A 22,630-nucleotide genomic window follows, 5' to 3' on the forward strand; every position below is an offset into this window, starting at 1 on the left:
TTGTTGAATGGCGGTGCAGGCTCAAAGGGCCGAATGGCCTACTCCTGCACCTATTTTCTATGTTTCTATGTTTCCTCGCTCCCTCCTTTCTAAAAAATTGGTGTTACATTAGCTACCCTCCAGTCCATAGGAACTGATCTAGAGTCGATAGACTGTTGGAAAATGATCACAAATGCATCCACTATTTCTAGGGCCACTTCCTTAAGTACTCTGGGATGCAGACTATCAGGCCCTGGTGATTTATCAGCCTTCAATCCCATCAATTTCCCTAACACAATTTCCTGCCTAATCAGGATTTTCTTCAGTTTCTCCTTCTCACTAGACCCTCGGTCCCCTAGTATTTCCGGAAGGTTATTTGTGTCTTCCTTCGTGAAGACAGAACCAAAGTATTTGTTCAACTGGTCCGCCCTTTCTTTGTTCCCCATTATAAATTCACCTGAATCTGACTGCAAGGGACCTTTGTTTGTCTTCACTAATCTTTTTCTCTTCACATATCTATAGAAGCCTTTGCAGTCAGTTTTTATGTTCCCAGTAAGCTTCCTCTCATACTCTATTTTCCCCCTCTTAATTAAACCCTTTGTCCTCCTCTGCTGAATTATAAAATTCTCCCAGTCCTCAGGTTTGCTGCTTTTTCTGGCCACTTTATATGCTTCTTCCTTGGATTTAACACTATCCTTAATTTCCCTTGTTAGCCACGGTTGAGCCACCTTTCCCGTTTTATTTTTATTCCAGACAGGGATGTACAATTGTTGAAATTCATCCATGTGATCTTTAAATGTTTGCCATTGCCTATCCATCGTCAACCCTTTAAGTATCACTCGGCAATCTATTCTAGCCAATTTATGTCTCATACCATCGAAGTTACCTTTCCTTAAGTTCAGGACCCTAGTCTCTGAATTAACTGTGTCACTCTTCATCTTAATAAAGAATTCTATCATATTATGGTCACTCTTCCCCAAGGGGCCTCGCACAACAAGATTGCGAATTAGTCCTTTCTCATTACACATCACCCATTCTAGGATGGCCAGCCCTCTAGTTGGTTCCTCGACATATTTGTCGAGGAAACTATCTCTAATACACTCAAAGAAATCCTCCTCCACTGCATTGCCACCAGTTTGGTTAGCCCAATCAATATGTAGATTAAAGTCGCCCATGATAACTGCTGTACCTTTATTGCGTGCATCTCTAATTTCTTGTTTGATGCTGTCCCCAACCTCACTACTACTGTTTGGTGGTCTGTACACAACTCTCACTGGCGTTTTCTGCCCTTTGGTATTCCGTAGCTCTGCCCATACCAATTTCACATCATCCAAGCTAATGTCCTTCCTTACTATTGTGTTAATTTCCTCTTTAACCAGCAACGCCACCCCACCTCCTTTTCCTTTCTTTCTATCCATCCTGAATGTTGAATACCCCTGGATGTTGAGTTCCCACCCTGGAGCTGTGTCTCCGTGATGCCAATTACATCATACCCGGTAACAGCTATCTGCACAGTTAATTCGTCCACCTTATTACGAATACTCCTCGCATTGAGGCACAGAGCCTTCAGGCTTGTCTTTTTAACACACTTTTCCCCTTTAGAATGTTGCTGTAATGTGGCCCTTTTTGTTTTTTGCCTTAGGTTTCTCTGCCCTCCACTTTTATTTCTTCTGTCTATCTTTTGCTTCTGCCCCCATTCTACTTCCCTCTGTCTCCCTGCATAGGTTCCCATCCCCCTGCCATATTAATTTAACCCCTCCTCTAGCAAACACTACCCTGAACATTGGTTCCGGTCCTGCCCAGGTGCAGACCGTCCGGTTTGTACTGGTCCCACCTCCTAGGCTCCTATCGCAATTCCAGTGGGAGACTGACTGAACCCCCAAAATAACAGCAAACACCAAAATAACCAGGATATGCCAAGTTACCACCATTTTTGAAGAGTTCCACCAGTCTGACCACTGGAGTAGAAAAGGGAGACCAGGAGAACCCCCACAGAATTTCACGGCCATTGTCTTCTAAAATCAATAAATACCAAGTTTTTACTAAACCTATTAGCAGCACAATTTTTCACAATGAAAAGTAAAAGAAACTACAAAGATGTAAAGAGATGATCAAGCTTAACTTCTGTTATCAGCATTGTATTTACCCCTATTAACACTGAACAGTTATTTAGGTACAGAGTAATTATGTTCTCAAAGGTATAAGTAGTAAGAAAAACTTAATTTGGATAGTGCCTTATCAGATCCCAAAATACATCACAACCAATGGAGTACTTTTAAAGTGCAATCACTGCTGTTCTGTAGGCAATAGCGGCAGCCAATCTGTGCACAGTAAAATCCCACAAACAGCAAATGAATGAATAACATACGACATACAAAAATGACAGGCAGGAAAAGATCAGCAGGTCCATAAAGCCTGGCCGACACTCATGCCTGATGCCTGAAGCAACATGACTAGACACTTCATACTCCCTCGCAGTCACGTAATCTCCTAGGAGAAGCAAAAAAGCAGAAAAAACCCCAGGGCTAATGAGCAAAAACATACTCTGAAAAATCCCTCTCTGATCCCCTCAGGCAATGGAAACTAGTCCAAGAAACCACATTGAACATACTTACATTAACTGTAAATCCATTTACCTTTTACATACAAATGGCTTTTACAAAGCACCATGGGACGTTTTACTACAATAAAACCACTATATACATGCAAGTTGTTGTTATATGTTGCAATCTCTGCCTCAGCCAGGATCCAGTCCAGCTCCCTCTTGAAGGCATGCAGTGAGTCAGCACAAATTGCACTAGCCACAATGCATTCCAGAGGCTCACTGCTCTCTGGGAAAAGAAGAACTGCTTAATATCCAGATATTCTTGTTTAGTGGGGGAAGGAGCCTTGGCCAGAACACCAGGAGAATTTTAATGAGGCCCAGCCTTCAAAGTGGAGCTCGTCTCCAGCCAGGACTATTGGGCAGCACAAAGTCTGCACCAGGGAAAATCTTTCCCCGAAGCAACCTGGAGACAGTTTGAAGACAGTAAGAAAACATTTTATTATTTTTTTTAATCATTGGATGTGGACATCGTCAGCAAAGCCAGCATTTATTACCCATCCCTAATTGTCCTTGAGAAGATGGTGGTGAGCCACTTACTTGAATAAGTGGGCAGTTAAGAGGCAACCACATTGCTGTGGGTCTGGGGTCACAAATAGGCCAGACCAAGTAAGGATGGCAGATTTCCTTCTCTAAAGGACATTAGTGAACCAGATGGGTTTTTACAACAACCAGTAGTTTTATGGTCACCATTACTGATACTAGTTTTTTAACTTCAGATTTATTTAATTAACTGAATTTAAATTCCCCAGCTGCCATGGTGGGATTTGAACTTATGTCTCTGGATCATTAGTCCAGACCTCTGGATTACTAGTCCAGTATCATAACCACTATGCTACCGTACCCATTGTTGTTGCTGTTAACTATTTTGTAAAAAAAACAAAAGTTTCGATATAACTCTGGAGTCGAGACCTGACCAGCTACCAGTAAGAAGCAGTGTAGGACTGTCAAGGAGCCTGCATTGCACCATTTGACTTTGACACCATAATAGAACGTGTCTGAAGTGCAGTGTCAAACTTGATAAAAAAAAGTGCCAAAGGGGACTCACAAAGAATTAATTTGAATGTTTATAGAGAGCAAGTACTCCCTCTGAACATTTAGATCCTGAAATTTCATGTTGCTTCTCTCAGTCTCTCACCATGACTCTGTGAGGAGATCAGCGGAACAATGGCTCAGAAATTGACGGAGCGGAGCGATAACAAGGGAAATTAAGGATAGCGTTAAATCCAAAGAAGAGGCATATAAATTGGCCAGAAAAAGCAGCAAACCTGAGGACTGGGAGAAATTTAGAATTCAGCAGATGAGGACAAAGGGTTTAATTAGGAGGGGGAAATAGAGTATGAGAGGAAGCTTGCCGGGAACATAAAAACTGACTGCAAAAGCTTTTATAGATATGTGAAGAGAAAAAGATTAGTGAAGACAAACGAAGGTCCGTTGCACTCAGATTCAGGTGAATTTATAATGGGGAACAAAGAAATGGCAGACCAGTTGAACGAACACTTTGGTTCTGTATTCACGAATGAAGACACAAATAACCTTCCGGAAGTACTAGGAGACCGAGGGTCTAGTGAGAAGGAGGAACTGAAGGATATCCTTATTGGGCAGGAAATTGTGTTAGGGAAATTGATGGGATTGAAGGTCGATAAATCCCCAGGGCCTGATAGTCTGCATCCCAGACTACTTAAAGAAGTGGCCATAGAAGTAGTGGATGCATTGGTGATAATTTTCCAACAGCCTATCGACTCTGGATCAGTTCCTATGCACTGGAGGGTTGCTAATGTAACACCACTTTTTAAAAAAGGAGAGAGAGAGAAAACGGGTAATTATAGCCTTACATCAGTAGTGGGGAAAATGGTGGAATCAATTATTAAAGATGAAATAGCAGCGCATTTGGAAAACAGTGACTGGATAGGTCCAAGTCAGCATGGATTTATGAAAGGAAAATCATGCTTGACAAATCTTCTGGTATTTTTTGAGGATGTAACTAGTAGAGTGGGCAAGGGAGAACCAGTGGGTGTTGTGTATTTGGACTTTCAAAAGGCTTTTGACAAGGTCCCACACAATAGATTGGTGTGCAAAATCAAAGCACATGGTATTGGGAAAATGTACTGACGTTGATAGAGAACTGGTTGGCAGACAGGAAGCAGAGAGTCGGGATAAACGGGTCCTTTTCAGAATGGCAGGCAGTGACTCGTGGGGTGCCGCAAGGCTCAGTGCTGGGTCCCCAGCTCTTTACAATATACCTTAATGATTTAAATGAAGGAATTGAGTGTAATATCTCCAAGTTTACAGATGGCACTAAACTGTGAGGAGGACGCTAAGAGGCTGCAGGGTGACTTGGACAGGTTAGGTGAGTGGGAAAATGCATGGCAGATGCAGTATAATGTGGATAAATGTGAGTTTATCCACTTTGGGGGCAAAAACACGAAGGCAGAATATTATCTGAATGGCGGCAGATTTGGAAAAGGGGAGGTGCAATGAGACCTGGGTGTCATGGTTCATCAGTCATTAGAAGTTGGCATGCAGGTACAGCAGGCAGTGAAGAAGGCAAATGGTATGTTGGCCTTCATAGCTAGGAGATTTAAGTATCGGAGCAAGGAGGTCTTACTGCAGTTATACAGGGCCTTGGTGAGGCCTCACCTAAAATATTGTGTTCAGTTTTGGTCTCCTAATCTGAGGAAGGATGTTCTTGCTATTGAGGGAATGCAGCGAAGGTTCACCAGACTGATTCCCGGGATGGCTGGACTGACATATATGAGGAGAGACTGGATCAACTGGGCCTTTATACACTGGAGTTTTAAAGGATGAGAGAGGATCTCATAGAAACATATAAGATTCTGACGGGACTGGACAGGTTAGATGCAGGAAGAATGTTCCCGATGTTGGGGAAGTTCAGAACCAGGGGACACAGTCTTAGGATAAGGGGTAGGCCATTTAGGACTGAAATGAGGAGAAACTTCTTCACTCAAGAGAGTTATTAACCTGTGAAATTCCCTACCACAGAATTTTTGATGCCAGTTCATTGGATATATTCAAGAGGGAGTTAGATATGGCCCTTACGGCTGAAGGGATCAAGGGGTATGGAGAGAAAGCAGGAAAGGGGTACTGAGGGAATGATCAGCCATGATCTTAGCAAATGGTGGTGCAGGCTCGAAGGGCCGAATGGCTTACTCCTGCACCTATTTTCTATGTTTCTATCTCACAGCGAGCACCATGAATTGGAATTTATTCCTCACATTTCAGGTCGTATTATTTTTGTCATGTATTTCACCATCTTGCAATGACTATAAATATGTAACTGTAACTCATGCATACTGCACCTGTACCCTTGTAATGCACACCCTGACCACAGGGAGTGAGCTCCTCACCTGGGCTTCCAGGTATAAAAGGGGAGGTCCCACCCAGGATCGGCACTCTTCAGTCCTGGAAATAAAGTGAAGGTCACAGAGTGAATGTGTCTGATATAACCATGCCTTGTGTGAGTTTGTAACAAGGTGCAGAAACACTACATCTGGCGACAAGAATCGGGAATCACCGAACCACGAGGATGGCCACCGGTGGCACAGAGGAATGCTACTGTGTGGGTGAGGAATGGGATGACTTTGTGGAAAGACTCCAGCAGAGCTTTGTCACAAAGGACTGGCTGGAAGAGGCAGCGGCTGACAAGCAGAGGGCGCATCTACTGACCAGCTGTGGTCCACAGACTTTTGCGCTGATGAAAGACCTGCTCGCACCCCAAAAGCCAGCGGACAAGTCCTTCGAAGAGCTCAGCCAGCTGATCAGTGAGCATCTCAAACCGGCAAGTAGCGTACACATGGCCCGGCACCGGTTCCACTCTCACCGGCGTCGGGAGGATCAAAACATCTCGGACTTCGTGGCGGCACTGCGGCGTTTGGCCAGTCTCTGTAAGTTCTCCGATGCCTGCAGGGGAGAGATGGTAAGGGACTTTTTCATCGAGGGCATTAATCATTCCGGCATTTTCAGGAAGCTCATAAAGACTAAGGATTTGACTTTAGAAGGGGCAGCGTTGATAGCTCAGACCTTCATGGCAAGGGAACAGGAGACCAAGCTAATTTACGCACACAGCCCTGGTTTCAATGTTGCGATGAACCAGGGAGTTAATGTTGTAAAAAGGACACAGAACCCCACAGGCAGGCAAGGGCAATTCGACACCGTCCAGGCAGGCAGGCAAGGGCAATTCAACACCGTCCATGCTGCAACTAGCTCCAGGGCGGGCCTGCAACAGGGACAATGGAAAGGGGATCGACAATTCACGCCATCACAAGGATTGTCCCATCCTGTGATGGGACAATTAACACCCTCCATCAGAGTGATTAGAAACATTCAAACGAGCCATCAGAGAGGAATGCCTGGGAATAGCCCTTTTGTTAACAGCAATCTCAGCTCATGTTGGAGATGTGGGGGCAGACACATTGCAAAAATCTGTAGGTTCCAACTTTACTTTACTGTAGGATTTGTAATGTCAAGGGACACCTGGCCAGGATGTGCAAAAAGGCAGTAGCGAGGCTAGTCTGCGAGACAGACGAACCAGACGAGGGGTCTGAAATGCAGGATGAGGCCTGGGGAACAACCATGGATGCTGAAGTTCAGAGAGTTCATGTGGCCGATGTCCATAGCTCATACACCAAAACGCCACCCATAATGATGAAAGTCTTACTGAATGGCATTCCGGTGCACATGGAACTGGATACACGGAGCTAGCCAGTCCCTCATGAGTGCCCAACAATTTGAGAGACTATGGCCACACAGAACTAGCAGGCCCAAATTGGAACGCATTGAGACGCAGCTACTTCCATACACCAAAGAGATCATCCCAGTGCTGGGCAGTGCAAACTTGGTGGTAACGCATAATGGATCACAGAACTGGCTGCCACTCTGGATTGTTCCGGGAAATGGCCCCGCGCTCTTGGGGAGGAGTTGGCTAGCTGAGATGAATTGGAAATGGGGGGATGTGTGCGCCATTTCATCCGTGGAGCGAAGTTCATGCTCGCAGGTATTCCAAAAACTCGAGTCACTCTTTCAACCCGGTGTCGGAACGTTCAAGGGCACCAAAGTAGTGATACACATTACCCTGGATGCCAGACCAGTGCACCACAAAGCCAGAGTGATGCCGTACGTGATGCGTGAGAAAATTGAAAGTGAACTGGACAGGCTGCTCAGAGAGAGCATAATTTCGCCCGTTGAATTCAGCGACTGGGCAAGTCCCATTGTTCCGGTCCTCAAAGCGGATGGCTCGGTTAGGATTTGTGGCGACTACAAAGCCACCATCAACTGAGTGTCGCTGCAAGACCAATACCCGCTCCCAAGAGCAGAGGACCTTTTTGCCACGCTGGCAGGTGGTAAGCTGTTCACGAAGCTGGATCTCACTTCGGCCTACATGACTCAGGAACTGGCTGAAGAATCCAAGTTTCTGACCACCATCACAACACACAGAGGATTATTTGTTTACAATAGGTGCTCGTTTGGCATTCGTTCGGCAGTGGCTATCTTTCAGCGAAACATGGAAAGCTTGCTCAAGTCCATCCCTGGAATGATCGTGTTCCAAGACGAATCCTTATAACGGGTCGAGACACTGAGGAACACCTCTGCAACCCGGAGGAGGTGCTACACCGATTGGAACGGGTAGGCCTGTGGCTGAAAAAGGCCAAGTGCGTGTTTTTGGCCCCAGAGGTCGAATTCTTGGGCAGGAGGGTTGCCACAGACGGGATCCGGCCCACTGAATCAAAAACTGAGGCGATTCGCCGAGCGCCCAGGCCTGGCAACACGTCGGAGTTGTGATCATTCCTGGGACTCTTGAACTATTTTGGGAACTTCCTGCCGAACTTAAGCATATTGTTGGAGCCATTACACATGCTCCTCCATAAAGATAGTGAATGGTCTTGGGGGGATTGTCAAGAACGGGCTTTCAATAAGGCGAGGAACCTGCTGTGTTCCAACAAACTGTTGACTTTGTATGACCTCTGTAAAAAACTGGTTTTAACATGCGATGCGTCATCCTACGGGGTTGGGTGTGTTTTGCAGCAGGGTAACGATGACGGCCGACTCCAACCGGTGGCTTACGCCTCCAGGTCGCTCTCCCAGGCAGAGCGTGGATACGGCATGGTCAAGAAGGAGGCACTCGCGTGTGTGTACAGTGTGAAAAAGATGCACCAGTACCTTTTCGGTAGACGGTTCGAGCTAGAGACGGGCCACAAGCCGTTAACATCCCTGTTGTCCGATAGAAAGGCTGTCAATGCTAATGCGTCAGCTCGCATACAGCGATGGGCCTTCACGCTGGCTGCGTATGACTACACCATACAGCACCGGCCAGGCACCGAAAATTGCGCTGACGCGCTCAGCAGGCTCCCACTGGCCACCACCAAGGGGGCGTCGGAGCAGAGCGCCGAGATGGTCATGGCCGTTGAGGCTTTTGACACTGCGGGCTCCCCCATCACAGCCCGCCAGATCAAATTCTGGACCAACTGGGACCTCCTCCTATCCATGATAAAAAATGTGTCCTAACTGGGGACTGGGCGCCCGCACACAGGACGTGCCCCGAGGAAGTCAGGCCATTTCAGAGACGGATGGATGAACTCCCCGTCCAAGCCGACTGCCTGTTATGGGGCAGCCGGGTAGTCATGCCCCAGAAAGGAAGGGAAGCGTTCATCAGGGAACTCCACAGCGAGCATTCTGGCATTGTGTTAATGAAGGCCATTGCCCGGTCACACGTGTGATGGCCGGGGATTGACTCAGACCTGGAACACTGGGTTCGCAGGTGCACAACGTGTGCCCAGCTGGGCAATGCCCCCAGGGAGGCCTCACTCAGTCCGTGGCCCTGGCCTACCAAGCCATGGTCACGTATTCACGTGGACTATGCGGGCCCGTTCATGGGAAAAATGTTCCTGATTGTTGTCGATGTATACTCGAAGTGGATCGAGTGCATCATATTGAACTCGTGCATGGCATCCGTCACTGTGGAGAGTCTGCGTACGGGGGTTTTCATGACCCACGGCTTGCCGGACATCCTGGTCAGCGATAATGGCCCGTGTTTTACCAGCCATGAATTCCAGGAGTTTATGTCGGGCAATGGGATCAAACACGTCCGGACAGCGCCGTTCAAGCCGGCCTCCAATGGCCAGGCGGAACGGGCAGTCCAAGTCATAAAGCATCCAAGGATCCTCTCTTCAGTACCGCCTATCGTGCCTCCTGCTGGCCTACAGGTCCCGGCCGCACTCGCTCACGGGAGTCCCGCCAGCGGAACTCCTCATGAAACGCACGCTCAAGGCGCGGCTGTCCCTCATTCACCCAACCCTGGCAGACATTGTTGAGGGCAAGCGCCAGTCCCAAACCGAGCTCCATGATCGAGGCTCAAGGGGGAGGTGTATAGAAATAGATGACCCGGTATTTGTTCTTAACCATGCTTTGGGACCCAAATGGCTCGAGGGCACCGTAATTGGCAAAGAAGGAAACAGGATCATAGTGGTCAGACTAAACAATGGGCAGATATGTCGCAAACACTTGGACCAAGTAAAGACAAGGTTCAGTGCAGACACAGAGGAACCGGAAGAAGAGCATGATGAGATAGCACCCACACCACTGCCAGCGCACGAGCAACAAAGACAGTCCTCAGCATGCACAGTCCCTGCGGCCAGCCCGGACAGGCCGGAATCACCTCAAGTGACAGAGATGCATGCTGAGGCTCAGCCACCAGAGTCTCAACTGCGGCGCTCCACAAGAGAGCGCTGACCACCTGATGGACTTAACCTCTGAAACTAAAAGACCTAAGGGGGAGGTGATGTCATGTATTTCACCATCTTGCAATGACTATAAGTATGTAACTGTAACTCATGCATACTGTACCTGTACCCTATAATGCACACCCTGACCACAGGGAGTGAGCTCCTCACCTGGGCTTCCAGGTATAAAAGGGGAGGTCCCCCCAGGATCAGCACTCTTCAGTCCTGGAAATAAAGTGAAGGTCACAGAGTGACCGTGTCTGATATCCATGCCTCGTGTGAGTTTGTAACAAGGTGCAGAGATACTACAATTTTTGCACCACAAAGTGCTGGAAATGCGAATTGATACTGTTGCAGCAATGTCAACAAATTATCTGTGGCTTCCTGAATGTCAGATCCAATGGACTATTTCCTTAAGCAATTCAATTTAAGGATAGAGAAAGAAACAGAGCAATCGATGGAGAAGGAAATAGGGGGAATTAGAGCAAAATTAGATACTGAAAGAGAAATAAAGCGAGGGAAAGAAAGATTGGATTAAGAGAGAGGAAAAAAAGACAGAAAGAAAAAGTAAGAAAAAAATGATAATTTAAAAATAAATTCCAGGAACAATTTGCTACCTGCAAGAGTGAGATTCCACAAATTCATTGTTCCCTTTCTGGGCTTCCAAGGTTGAGGTTCATGTCACGACCATAAATGACTTCATTAGCAGGGTCCTTATAACATGAAAAACCACCGCTAAATATCTGCGACAAGATTAATTCATATTTATGCTGCAAATCCAGCAATTTCTTGACACATGGGGAGGTTGATGGTGAGCTCCTGTTTTTGCAAGACTAACGTCAGAGTGACGATTTGCAACTAATGGGCCCAGAATTTGCCATCAGAATGGAAGCGAAGGTGTTTGCTGCTGGCCCTGAAGTACATTCCGCACAAGGATTTGCCAATCCCTGTGTCAAGAACTTTGGGTTTTCCGACCTTGAATTGAATTCAACGGAACTTAATCAGCATCCCCTTGTTCGAACTGCTATGATGTCAACTGACCAAGCAGCCAATCAAAAGACAGAATTCTCACAGACAGCGAACAAGGAAGTGAGTAAGCCCTTAAAATTCTAACTTTTAAAAATAGTTAGAGAGAGCAAAAGAAAGATTGGGGTTCTCACATGGGAAAAAAGCAAACCTGAAATAAAATGGACAAACTTAAATAAAATGTATAAAAACCAAATGTTTTTGAAAAGTTTCTGAAAAATGTTATTTTTTATTAAAATGGACTAATTTCACACTGCACAAAATTAAAATTCATTTTCAAATCCCTAACATTTGTTTAGCAATCAATACGCTGTTAAAACCCCAGTTACACCTCATCATCATCATAGATAGTCCCTCGGAATCGAGGAAGACTTGCTTCCACTCTTAAAAAGAGTCCTTAGGTGTCTGAACAGTCCAATACGAGAACCACAGTCCCTGTCACAGGTGGGACAGATAGTCATTGAGGGAAAGGGTGGGTGGGACAGGTTTGCCGCAGGCTCTTTTCACTGCCAGCATTTGATTTCTGCATGCTCTTGGCAATGAGACTCGAAGTGCTTAGTGCCCTCCCGGATGCACTTCCTCCACTTAGGGTGGTCTTTGGCCAGGGACTCCCAGGTGTCAATGGGGATGTTGCACTTTATCAGGGAGGCTTTGAGGGTGTCCTTGTAATGTTTCCTCTGCCCACCTTTGGCTCGTTTGCTGTGTAGGAGTTCCGAATAGAGCGCTTGCTTTGGGAGTCTCGTGTCTGGCATGCAGACAATGTGGCCTGCCCAGCGGAACTGATCAAGTGTGGTCAGTGCTTCAATGCTGGGGATGTTGGCCTGGTCGAGGATGCTAATGTTGGTGCATCTGTCCTCCCAGGGGATTTGTAGGATCTTGCGGAGACATCGTTGGTGGCATTTCTCCAGCGACTTGAGGTGTATACTGTATGGTCCATGTCTCTGAGCCATACAGGAAGGCGGGTATTACTACAGCCCTGTACACCATGAGCTTAGTGGCAGTTTTGAGGGCCTGGTCTTCAAACACTCTTTTCCTCAGGCGGCCGAAGGCTGCACTGGCACACGGGTAGCAGTGTTGAATCTTGTCGTCAGTGTCTGCTCTTGTTGATGAGAGGTTCCCAAGGTATGGGAAATGGTCCACGTTGTCCACGTTGTCCAGGGCCATGCCATGGATCTTGATAACTGGGGGGCAGTGCTGTGCACTTACACCTAATCCCTTTGGATCTAACTTTTAGTGGGGAGTTTAACAGCAAAAGAGCCAAAGTTTTTGTCAATTTCAATGATTTCCGAGATTTCACAGATTGCTGGCTCTGTGCGGCGGGGAGTACAGCTCAACAAGTTTCGGAGCTGTCATTGACAGATTGCAACTTCAGGATTTCCCCATGCGCCTGCGCAGCCGCCAAATCCCGAAGTTACGGTCAGTTTCATAGAATCATTGAATCATAGAAATTTACAGCACGGAAGGAGGCCATTTCAACCCATCGTGTCTGCACCGGCTGACAAAGTGCTATCCAGCTTAATCCCACTTTCCAGCTCTTGGTCCATAGTCTTGTAGGTTATGGCACTTCAAATGCACATCCAAGTACTTTTTAAATGTGGTGAGGGTTTCTGCCTCTACCATCCTTTCAGGCAGTGAATTCCAGACCTCCACAACCCTCTGGGTGAAGAGATTTTCCCTCAAATCCCCTCTAAACTTCCTACCAATTACTTTAACTCTATGCCCCCTGGTTGTTGACCACTCTGTTAAGAGAAATGTCTGTCCTATCCACTCTATCTAGGCCCCTCATTATTTTATACACCTCAATAAGGTTGCCCCTCATTTTAAAGGTTTCAACGGCAGAATGACGTCATCCCGACCGCAAATTCCATGGTGTATCTTTTCCTTGCTTCTTTTTGCCCACTAATATTAGCAGGCGCTGTGAACGTTATTATTTTTGCAGCAATTTTGGCCCAGTGTAAATGAGAGCTGTTTATGTTGTTCCTTCTATTTCCACCAGCGGAATTTCAGGGCCTCTGATGGCCAGGGAGATTCCAGTAGGGGCCAGGCAGTTTACACTGGATACAGTTTGCTTAGAACTCAGCGACCAATCTCAAAAATGGTTGCTGAAATCTGCATGCACCAAAGGCAAGCGCAATACAGTAATATTCTGGGGAAGACTATCTGCTTTTTGTAGGAAAATTCACATACTTCTACATATACCTTATTCATTGAGATAACCTCCTACACAGGATGCACCCATATCACAGATTGTCAAACGGGTGGTGGAGTATTCAATTTGTATTCAACCGCCAGGGTTAGGAATCCACACACCAACCTTGTCACCTGTTTGGTTAGTCCGACAATTGTCGTCAGTGATCAAACTAGCTTTTCAGGTCTGACTAGAAGTTTTCTGCTGTGGAATGCTAATTAAAACCCGAGGAACTACGACTGCTGAAGGTGAAGACTCAGTCCACAGTGAACAAGATTGGACAGTGAGTGCTCAGAACCTGCCCAACAAACCCGATGTTGCTGTTTGTGGAGCTTTTCCTGGTTATCCTGGGGTTCTGTTTCCACAGCGGGGCAGGTAAGTCACTTTCCAACTACTTTTCTTTGTGCCTGGTTGAAACCGTAATCGATCAAAACAAAAACGACAGCAGCCTTTACAACCCAACCTTTGTTGATAGAAAGGTGGCGTTGATTGTATGGTTGGGAGAATTAAAGTGCAATCGTTAGTAAAGGTAAAAGTACAAATTACAGTCTCGTTACATTTCGTTCGTGCTGTTCTTTAGTTAATTCTTCATGAGCAGTTCTTCCGAGTCAGAGTGATAAACAGAAAGCCAACATTCGCCCTCCATTCCTGCAACTGTTACACGCTCTGGGCGTGGAACTGCTCCAAATATCTTACATTGTTTCCTTGTTTAGTTATATTCTTACAAAACAAAAATACAAAATGGGATGATTGAATGCGGTAAATATTTCCGTAGCCAGGGTCAAAGCTACACATGGTTAGGGGTTTAGGGTGTCCTGGCCAATATTTATCCCTCAATCAACGTAGCAAAAACAGATTATCTGGTCATTGTCATTGCTGTTTGTGGAAGCTTGCTATGCGCACTTTGGCTGCCGCGTTTCCCACATTACTACACTCCAAAAGTACTTCATTGGCTGTAAAGCGCTTTGAGAAGTCCGTGGTCATGAAAGGCGCTTTCTTTTTTTGACTCTCCTCAGCACTGTTTCCAGGGATTCAATGGCACCTGTTTCTCAGTAATCAAAATAGATACAGTACTCAGGGTGCAGTCTAACTAGACACTTTGTATTACTAAATCCTCTCACTTGCACGCACAGGCATCTTCCACCCTTCAATATGCAGTTCGGGACCTGGAATATTAGGTCCTTCATTGAAACACCTGTGAAGTGGAAGCAAGTCATCCTCGATTAGAGGGACTGCCTAAGAGAGAGACTTGCATTGTTCAATATTTTATTTGTTTCCTGCTCTGTATCTAGAAGTATTCCTAGCCTTTTAAAAAACCCAAGTCTATGAATACTTATAGATTTATTTTAATCTCACCTTTAACTAATTCAGCAGCATTCATGGAGTAGGTATTTTATCCATTCTTTTTGCAGTATAATAATTTATATTGGTTCTTGACTGCCTCTTTAAATTCAACTCCCTTCCCTAGAATTATATTGTCTTCAAATTTGACCAGTTTCATTCAGAGTGCAAATCAAAGATACCACTGTAAATCAGAAACAGTATGGCTTCTAATATCGATGCATGGGATACCTATCCCATCACCACAACACCACAATCCTAAGAAGTCCATTGCTTCCGACATTTCAGCCAATTTCTTGAATTACATTGTTTTAACGTCAGATTCTACATGTATACTGATAACACCTAGCTCTACACCTCCAGTGCCTCTAATTTTTTATGCTATTTGTCCGACATCCAGTACTGGATGAGGAGAAATGTTCTCCAATTAACTATTGGGAAGACCAAAGCTATTGTCTGAACCTGAGCTGAGCTTCAGACTCCATAATCCTCTCCATCTCCAAGACCGCTTATTTCCATCTACGTAATATTGTCTGCTTCTGCTCCCTCCTCAGCCCATCCTGCTGAGATCCTCATAGAAACATAGAAAATAGGTGCAGGAGTAGGCCATTCGGCCCTTCGAGCCTGCACCACCATTCAATAAGATCATGGTTCATCTTCCACCTCAGTACCCCTTTCCTGCTTTCTCTCCATACCCCTTGATCCCTTTAGCCGTAAGGGCCATATCTAACTCTCTCTTGAATATATCCAATGACCTGGCATCAACGACTCTCTGCAGTAGGGAATTCCACAGGTTAACAACTCTCAGAGTGAAGAAGTTTCTCCTCATCTCAGTCCTAAATGGTTTACCCCTTATCCTTAGACTATGCACCTGGTCCTGGATTTCCCCAACATTGGGAACATTCTTCCTGCATCTAACCTGTCCAGTCCTGTCAGAATTTTATATGTTTCTATGAGATCCCCTCTCATCCTTCTAAACTCCAGTGAATACAGGCCCAGTCGATCCAGTCTCTCCTCATATGTCAGTCCAGCCATCCCGGGAATCAGTCTGGTGAACCTTCGCTGCATTCCCTCAATAGCAAGAATGTCCTTCCTCAGATTAGGAGACCAAAACTGAACACAATATTCCAGGTGAGACCTCATTAAGGCCCTGTACAACTGCAGTAACACCTCCCTGCTCCTATACTCAAATCCCCTAGCTATGAAGGCCAACATACCATTTGCCTTCTTCACCACCTGCTATACCTGCATGCCAACTTTCAATGACTGATGTACCATGACACCCAGGTCTCGTTGCACCTCCCCTTTTCCAAATCTGCTGCCATTCAGATAATATTCTGCCTTCATGTTTTTGCCACGAAAGTGGATAACCTCACATTTATCCACATTATACTGCATCTGCCACGCGTTTGCCCACTCACCTAACCTGTCCAAGTCACCCTGCAGCCTTTTAGCGTCCTCCTCACAGCTCACATCGCCACCAACTTAGTGTCATCTGCAAACTTGGGGATATTACACTCAATTCCCTCTTCCAAATCATTAATGTATATTGTAAATAGCTGGGGTCCCAGCACTGAGACCTGTGGCACCCCACTAGTCACTGCCTGCCAATCTGAAAAGGACGCGTTTATCCCGACTCTCTGCTTCCTGTCTGCCAACTAGTTCTCTATCCATGTCAGTACCCCCAATACCATATGCTTTAATTTTGCACACCAATCTCTTGTGTGGGACCTTGTCAAAAGCCTTTTGAAAGTCCAAATACACCACATCCACTGGTTCTCCCTTGTCCACTCTACCAGTTACATCCTCAAAAAATTCTAGAAGATTTGTCAAGCAAGATTTCCCTTTCATAAATCCATGCTGACTTGGACCGATCCTGTCACTGCTTTCCAAAAGTGGTGCTATTTCATCTTTATTAATTGATTCCACCATTTTCCCCACTACTGATGTCAGGCTAACCAGTCTATAATTACCCTCCTTTATTAAAAAGTGGTGTTGCATTAGCTGCCCTCCAGTCCATAGAAACCGATCCAGATTCGATAGACTGTTGGAAAATGATCACCAATGCATCCACTATTTCTAGGGCTACTATCTTAAGTACTCTGGGATACAGACTATCAGGCCCTAGGGATTTATCGGCCTATCCCATCAATTTCCCTAACACAATTTCCCGCCTAATAAGGATTTCCTTCAGTTCCTCCTTCCCACTAGACCCTCGGTCCCCTAGTATTTCCGGAAGATTATCATGTCTTCCTTCGTGAAGACAGATCTGGTTTAACTGGTTCTCCATTTCTTTGTTCCCTATTATAAATTCACCTAAATCTGACTGCAAGGGACCTACGTTTGTTTTCACTAATCTGTTTCTCTTCCCATATCTATAGAAGCTTTTGCAGTCAGTTTTTATGTTCCCAGCAAGCTTCCTCTTTTACTCTATTTTCCCCCTCCTAATTAAACCCTTTGTCCTCCTCTGCTGTATTACAAAATTCTCCCAGTCCTCAGGTTTGCTGCTTTTTCTGGCCAATTTATATGCCTCTTCCTTGGCTTTAACACTATCCTTAATTTCCCTTGTTAGCCACGGTTGAGCCACCTTCCCCGTTTTATTTTTACTCCAGACAGGGATGTAAAATTGTTGAAGTTCATCCATGTAATCTTTAAATGTTTGCCATTGCCTATTCACCGTCAACCCTTTCAGTATCACTCGCCAGTCTATTCTAGCCAATTGACATCTCATACCATCGAAGTTACCTTTCCTTAAGTTCAGGACCCTAGTCTCTGAATTAACTGTGTCACTCTCCATTTTAATAAAGAATTCTACCATATTATGGTCACTCTTCCTCAAGGGGCCTCACACAATAAGATTGTTAATTAGTCCTTTCTCATTACACATCACCCAGTCTCGGATGGCCAGCCCTCTAGTTGGCTCCTCGACATATTGGTCTAGGAAACCATCCCTAATACACTCCAGAAAATTCTCCTCCACTGCATTGCCACCAGTTTGGTTAGCTCAATCAGTATGTAGATTAAAGTCACCCATGATAACTGCTGTACCTTTATTGCACGCATCACTAATTTCTTGTTTGATGCTGTCCCCAACCTCACTACTACTGTTTGGTGGTATGTACACAACTCCCACTAGCGTTTTCTGCCCTTTGGTATTCCGTAGCTCCACCCATACCGATTCCACCTCATCCAAGCTAATGTTCTTCCTTACTATTGCATTAATTTCCTCTTTAACCAGCAACGCCACCCCAACTCCTTTTCCTTTCTGTCTCTCCTTCCTAAATATTGAATACCCCTGTATGATGAGTTCCCAGCCTTGGTCACTCTGGAGCTATGTCTCCGTGATGCCAATTACATCATATCCGTTAACTGCTATCTGTGCAGTTAATTCGTCCACCTTATTCTGAATACTCCTCGCATTGAGGCACAGAGGCTTCAGGCTTGTCTTATTAACAGCCTTTGCCCCTTTAGAATTTTGCTGTAATGTGGCCCTTTTGGATTTTTGCCTTGGATTTCTCTGCCCTGCACTTTTACTATTCTCCTTTCCATCTTTTGCTTCTGCTCCCCTTCTACTTCCCTTTGTCTCCTTGCATAGGTTCCCATCCCCCTGCTATATTAGTTTAACCCCTCTCCAACAGCACTAGCAAACATTTCCCCTAGGACACTGGTTCCAGTCCTGTCCAGACGCAGACCGCCCGGTTTGTACTGGTCCCACTTCCCCCAGAACCTGTTCCAATGTCCCAGGAATTTTAACCCCTCCCTTCTGCAACACTCCTCAAGCCACGTATTCATCTGAGCTATCCTGCGATTCCTACTCTGACTAGCACGTGGCACTGGTAGCAATCCTGAGATTACTACTTTTGAGGTGCTACTTTTTAATTTAGCTCCTAGCTCCCTGAATTCAGCTTGTAGGACCTCATCTCTTATTTTACCTATATCATTGGTACCTATATGCACTACGACAACTGGCTGTTCACCCTCCCTCTTCAAAATGTCTTGCACCTGCTCCGAGACATCCTTGACCCTTGCACCAGGGAGGCAACATACCATCCTGGAGTCTCGGTTGCGGCCGCAGAAACGTCTATCTATTCCCCTTACAATAGAATCCCCTATCATTATAGCTCACCCACTCTTTTTCCTGCCCTCCTGTGCAGCGGAGCCACCCATGGTGCCATGAACTTGGCTGCTGCTGCTCTCCCCTGATGAGTCATCCCCCTCAACAGTACCCAAAACGGTGTATCTGTTTTGCAGGGGGATGACTGCAGGGGACCCCTGCACTACCTTCCTTCCACTGCTCTTCCTGTTGGTCACCCATACCCTATCTGTCTGTGTACCCTTTATCTGTGGTGTGGCCAACTCACAAAACGTGCTATTCACGTCATTCTCAGCATCATGGAAGCTCCAGAGTAAATCCACCCACAGCTCCAGTGCGCAATGCGGTCTGTCAGGTGCTGCAGGCGGATGCACTTCCCGCACATGTAGTCGTCAGTGACACTGGAAGCGTCCCTGACTTCCCACATATTACAGGAGGAACATAACACTTGTCCGAGCTTTCCTGCCATGACTTAATCCTTAGATTAACTTAATTTGGCAACAACAATGCTAAAAGGTTACTTACTGATAAAGAAAAGAAAAAGAAAAACTACTTACCAATCACCAGCCAATCACTTACCTCCTTGGCTGTGACGTCACCTTTCGATTTCTTTCTACTTTTTGCCTTCTCTCCCTGCTGCAGCTGCACCGGCTGGCCTCTTCTCCAACCACGAACTCCCGAGTCTCCTCGAACTTCTGCTCCTCCACTGTGACTGATGGGCCTTTTATAGGCCTCTCCAACTATGAACTCCAGAGCCTCCTCGAACTCCCACTCCCCGACTGTGACTGATGGGCCTTTTATAGGCTCTCCAAGCACAAACTCCTGAGCCTCCTCGAACTCCCGCTCCCCGACTGTGACTGACGGGCCTTTTATAGGTCTCTCCGACCACGAACTCCAGAGCCTTCTCGAACTCCCGCTCCCCGACTGTGACTGATGGGCCTTTTATAGGCTCTCCGACCACAAACTCCTGAGCCTTCTCGAACTCCCGCTCCCTGACTGTGACTGACGGGCCTTTTATAGGTCTCTCCGACCACGAACTCCAGAGCCTCCTCGAACTCCCGCTCCCCGACTGTGACTGATGGGCCTTTTATAGGCTCTCCGACCACAAACTCCTGAGCCTTCTCGAACTCCCGCTCCCTGACTGTGACTGATGGGCCTTTTATAGGCCTCTCCGACCATGAGCCCCTGAGCCTCCTCGAACTCCCGCTCCCTGACTGTGACTGATGGGCCTTTTATAGGCCTCTCCAACTACAAACTCCAGAGCCTCCTCGAACTCCCGCTCCCCGACTGTGACTGATGGGCCTTTTATAGGCTCTCCGACCACGAACTCCCAAGCCACCTCGAACTCCCGCTCCCCAACTGTGACTGATGGGCCTTTTATAGGCCTTTCTGACCCCAAACTCCCGAGCCTCCTTGAACTCCCATGATTTTGTTCCCTCCAGACTCGACTATTCCAATCGTCTCCTGGCTGGCATCCCATCTTCCACCCTCCGTAAACTTGAGCTAATCTGAAACTGCTGCCTGTGTTCTAACTCACACCAAGTCCTGTTCACCCATCACCCTTATGTTCGCCAACCTACTTTGGTTCCCTGTCCAACAATGCCTCAAATTTAAAATTCTCATCCTAATTTTCAAATCTCTCCCTGGCCTCACCCCTCCCTATCTCTGTAACCTCCTCCAGACCTATATCCTCTGAGAACTCTGCGATTCTCCAATTCTGGCCTCTTGTGCATCCACGATTTCCTTCGCCTCACCATTGGTAGCTAAGCCTTCAGCTGTCTCGGCCTAAGCTCTGGAATTCTCTCCATAAACCTCTCTGCCTCGCTACCTCTATCTCCTCCTTTAAGATGCTCCTTAAGACCTGCCTCTTTGACCAAGCTTTTCAACACCCATCCTAATATCTTCTTATGTGGCTCGGTGTCAAATTTTGTCTAAAAATGCTTCTGTGAAGCACCTTGGGACGTTTTACTACATTAAAGACACTAAGTAGCTACAAGTTGTTGTTGTTGGTAAGGTTAAGCAAAGTCTTTGTGCCAAATTTTGTAAAAGTCATTTAGTCAATTTAATTAAAACTTTCCACGTTCTACTTTTAATGTCACTTCTCCAAACAAGTTAGAGGTTGGATGAACAAGATTTTTCCTTTCTGAAGCTGTGTTGGTTGTCATTATTACTGGCCTAATAGGGTATGATATTTTACCTTAAAATGCAGAGAAATAAATCCAGACATCACTCCTGACCAAATTATTTTGTGGAGCATGAAACTTGAGCACAAAATCAAGGCTGACACTTTACTGCAGTAGTGAAGGAATGCTGCACTGCCCGAGCTGCTGTCTTTCAGATGAGATGTTACACCTGCCCTCTCAGGTGACTCTAAAAGATCCAATGGCACAGTTTCAAAGCAGAGCAGGGGAGTTATTCCTGGTGTCCTGGCCAACATTGATCCCTCAACCAACATCACTAAAATAGATTATCTGGACATTATCTCATTACTGTTTGTGGAACATTGCTGTGTGCAAATAGGCTGCCACATTTCCTACATTACAGTAGTAACCAGTGTTCTCGCTAAGGTGCACGTGCGCGTGGCCGCTGTAACCTGAAAGCTTTTACATTGTAAATACTGCACATGTGCAGATATTTAAAGGGACCACTCATCCAGTTGTTAATGGTGGTGGATCATTAAACAACTAATGGGAGGAGGAGGCTCCATGAATATCCCCATCCTCAATGACGGCGGAGCCCAGCACGCAAATGCAAAAGACAAGACGTTTACAACCATTTTCAACCAGGTGCCGAGTAGGTGATCCACAACAGCCTCCTCCTGAGGCCCCCAGCATCACAGAAACCAATCTTCAGCCAATTCGAATCACTCCACTTATATATCAAGAAACAGCTGAGCGCACTGGATATAGCAAAGGCTACGGGCCCGCCAACATCCCTGCTGTTGTGCTGAAGATTTGTGCTCGAGAACTAGCCACACCTCTCTAGCCAAGCTGTTCCAGTACAGCTACAACACTGACATCTATCCAACAATGTGGAAAATTTCCCAGTCATGCCTAGCACAAAGGAAGATAATTGTGGTGGTCGGAGATCAATAATCATAGGCCCAGAACATCGCTGCAGGAGTTCCTCAGAGTAGTGTCCTAGGCCCAACCATCTTCAGCTGCTTCACCAATGACCTTCCCTCCATCATAAGGTCGGAAGTGGGAATGTTTGCTGATGATTGCACAGTGTTCAGTGCCATTCACAACTCCTCAGATAATGGAGCATTCCATGCCCACATGCAGCAAGACCTGGACGACATTCAGGCTTGGGCTGATAAGTGGCAAGTAACATTCGCGCCACACAAGTTTCAGGCAATGACTATCTCCAATAAGGGAGAGTCTAACCCTTGACATTCAACAGCATTACCATCGTTGAATCCCCCACCATCAACATCCTGGGGGTTACCATTGACCAGGAACTTAACTGGACCAGCCACATAAATATTGTGGCAATAAGAGCAGGTCAGAGGCTGGGTATTCTGTGGCAAGTGTCTCACCTCCTCGTTCCCCGAAGCCTTTCCACTATCTACAAGGCATAAGTCAGGAGTGTGATGGAATACTCTCCACTTGTCTAGATGAGTGCAGCTCCAACAACACTCAAGAAGCTCGACACCATCCAGGACA

General features: G+C 46.2%; 1 protein-coding gene across 1 annotated transcript in view; it reads left to right on the forward strand.

The window, feature by feature from the left end:
• Nucleotides 1-2,051: 2,051 nt before the first annotated feature.
• The window catches only part of adam9b (ADAM metallopeptidase domain 9b), a 146,927-nt gene continuing 126,348 nt past the window's right edge, over nucleotides 2,052-22,630 (forward strand). Inside the window, exons 1-2 of the mRNA XM_070873997.1 lie at nucleotides 2,052-2,058; nucleotides 2,906-3,007. Coding sequence (XP_070730098.1) covers nucleotides 2,052-2,058; nucleotides 2,906-3,007 — 109 coding nt within the window. The remainder of the gene's footprint in view (nucleotides 2,059-2,905; nucleotides 3,008-22,630) is intronic.

The sequence above is a fragment of the Pristiophorus japonicus genome, chromosome 3 (genome assembly GCF_044704955.1).
Source record: "Pristiophorus japonicus isolate sPriJap1 chromosome 3, sPriJap1.hap1, whole genome shotgun sequence".
NCBI classification, from domain to species: domain Eukaryota; kingdom Metazoa; phylum Chordata; class Chondrichthyes; family Pristiophoridae; genus Pristiophorus; species Pristiophorus japonicus.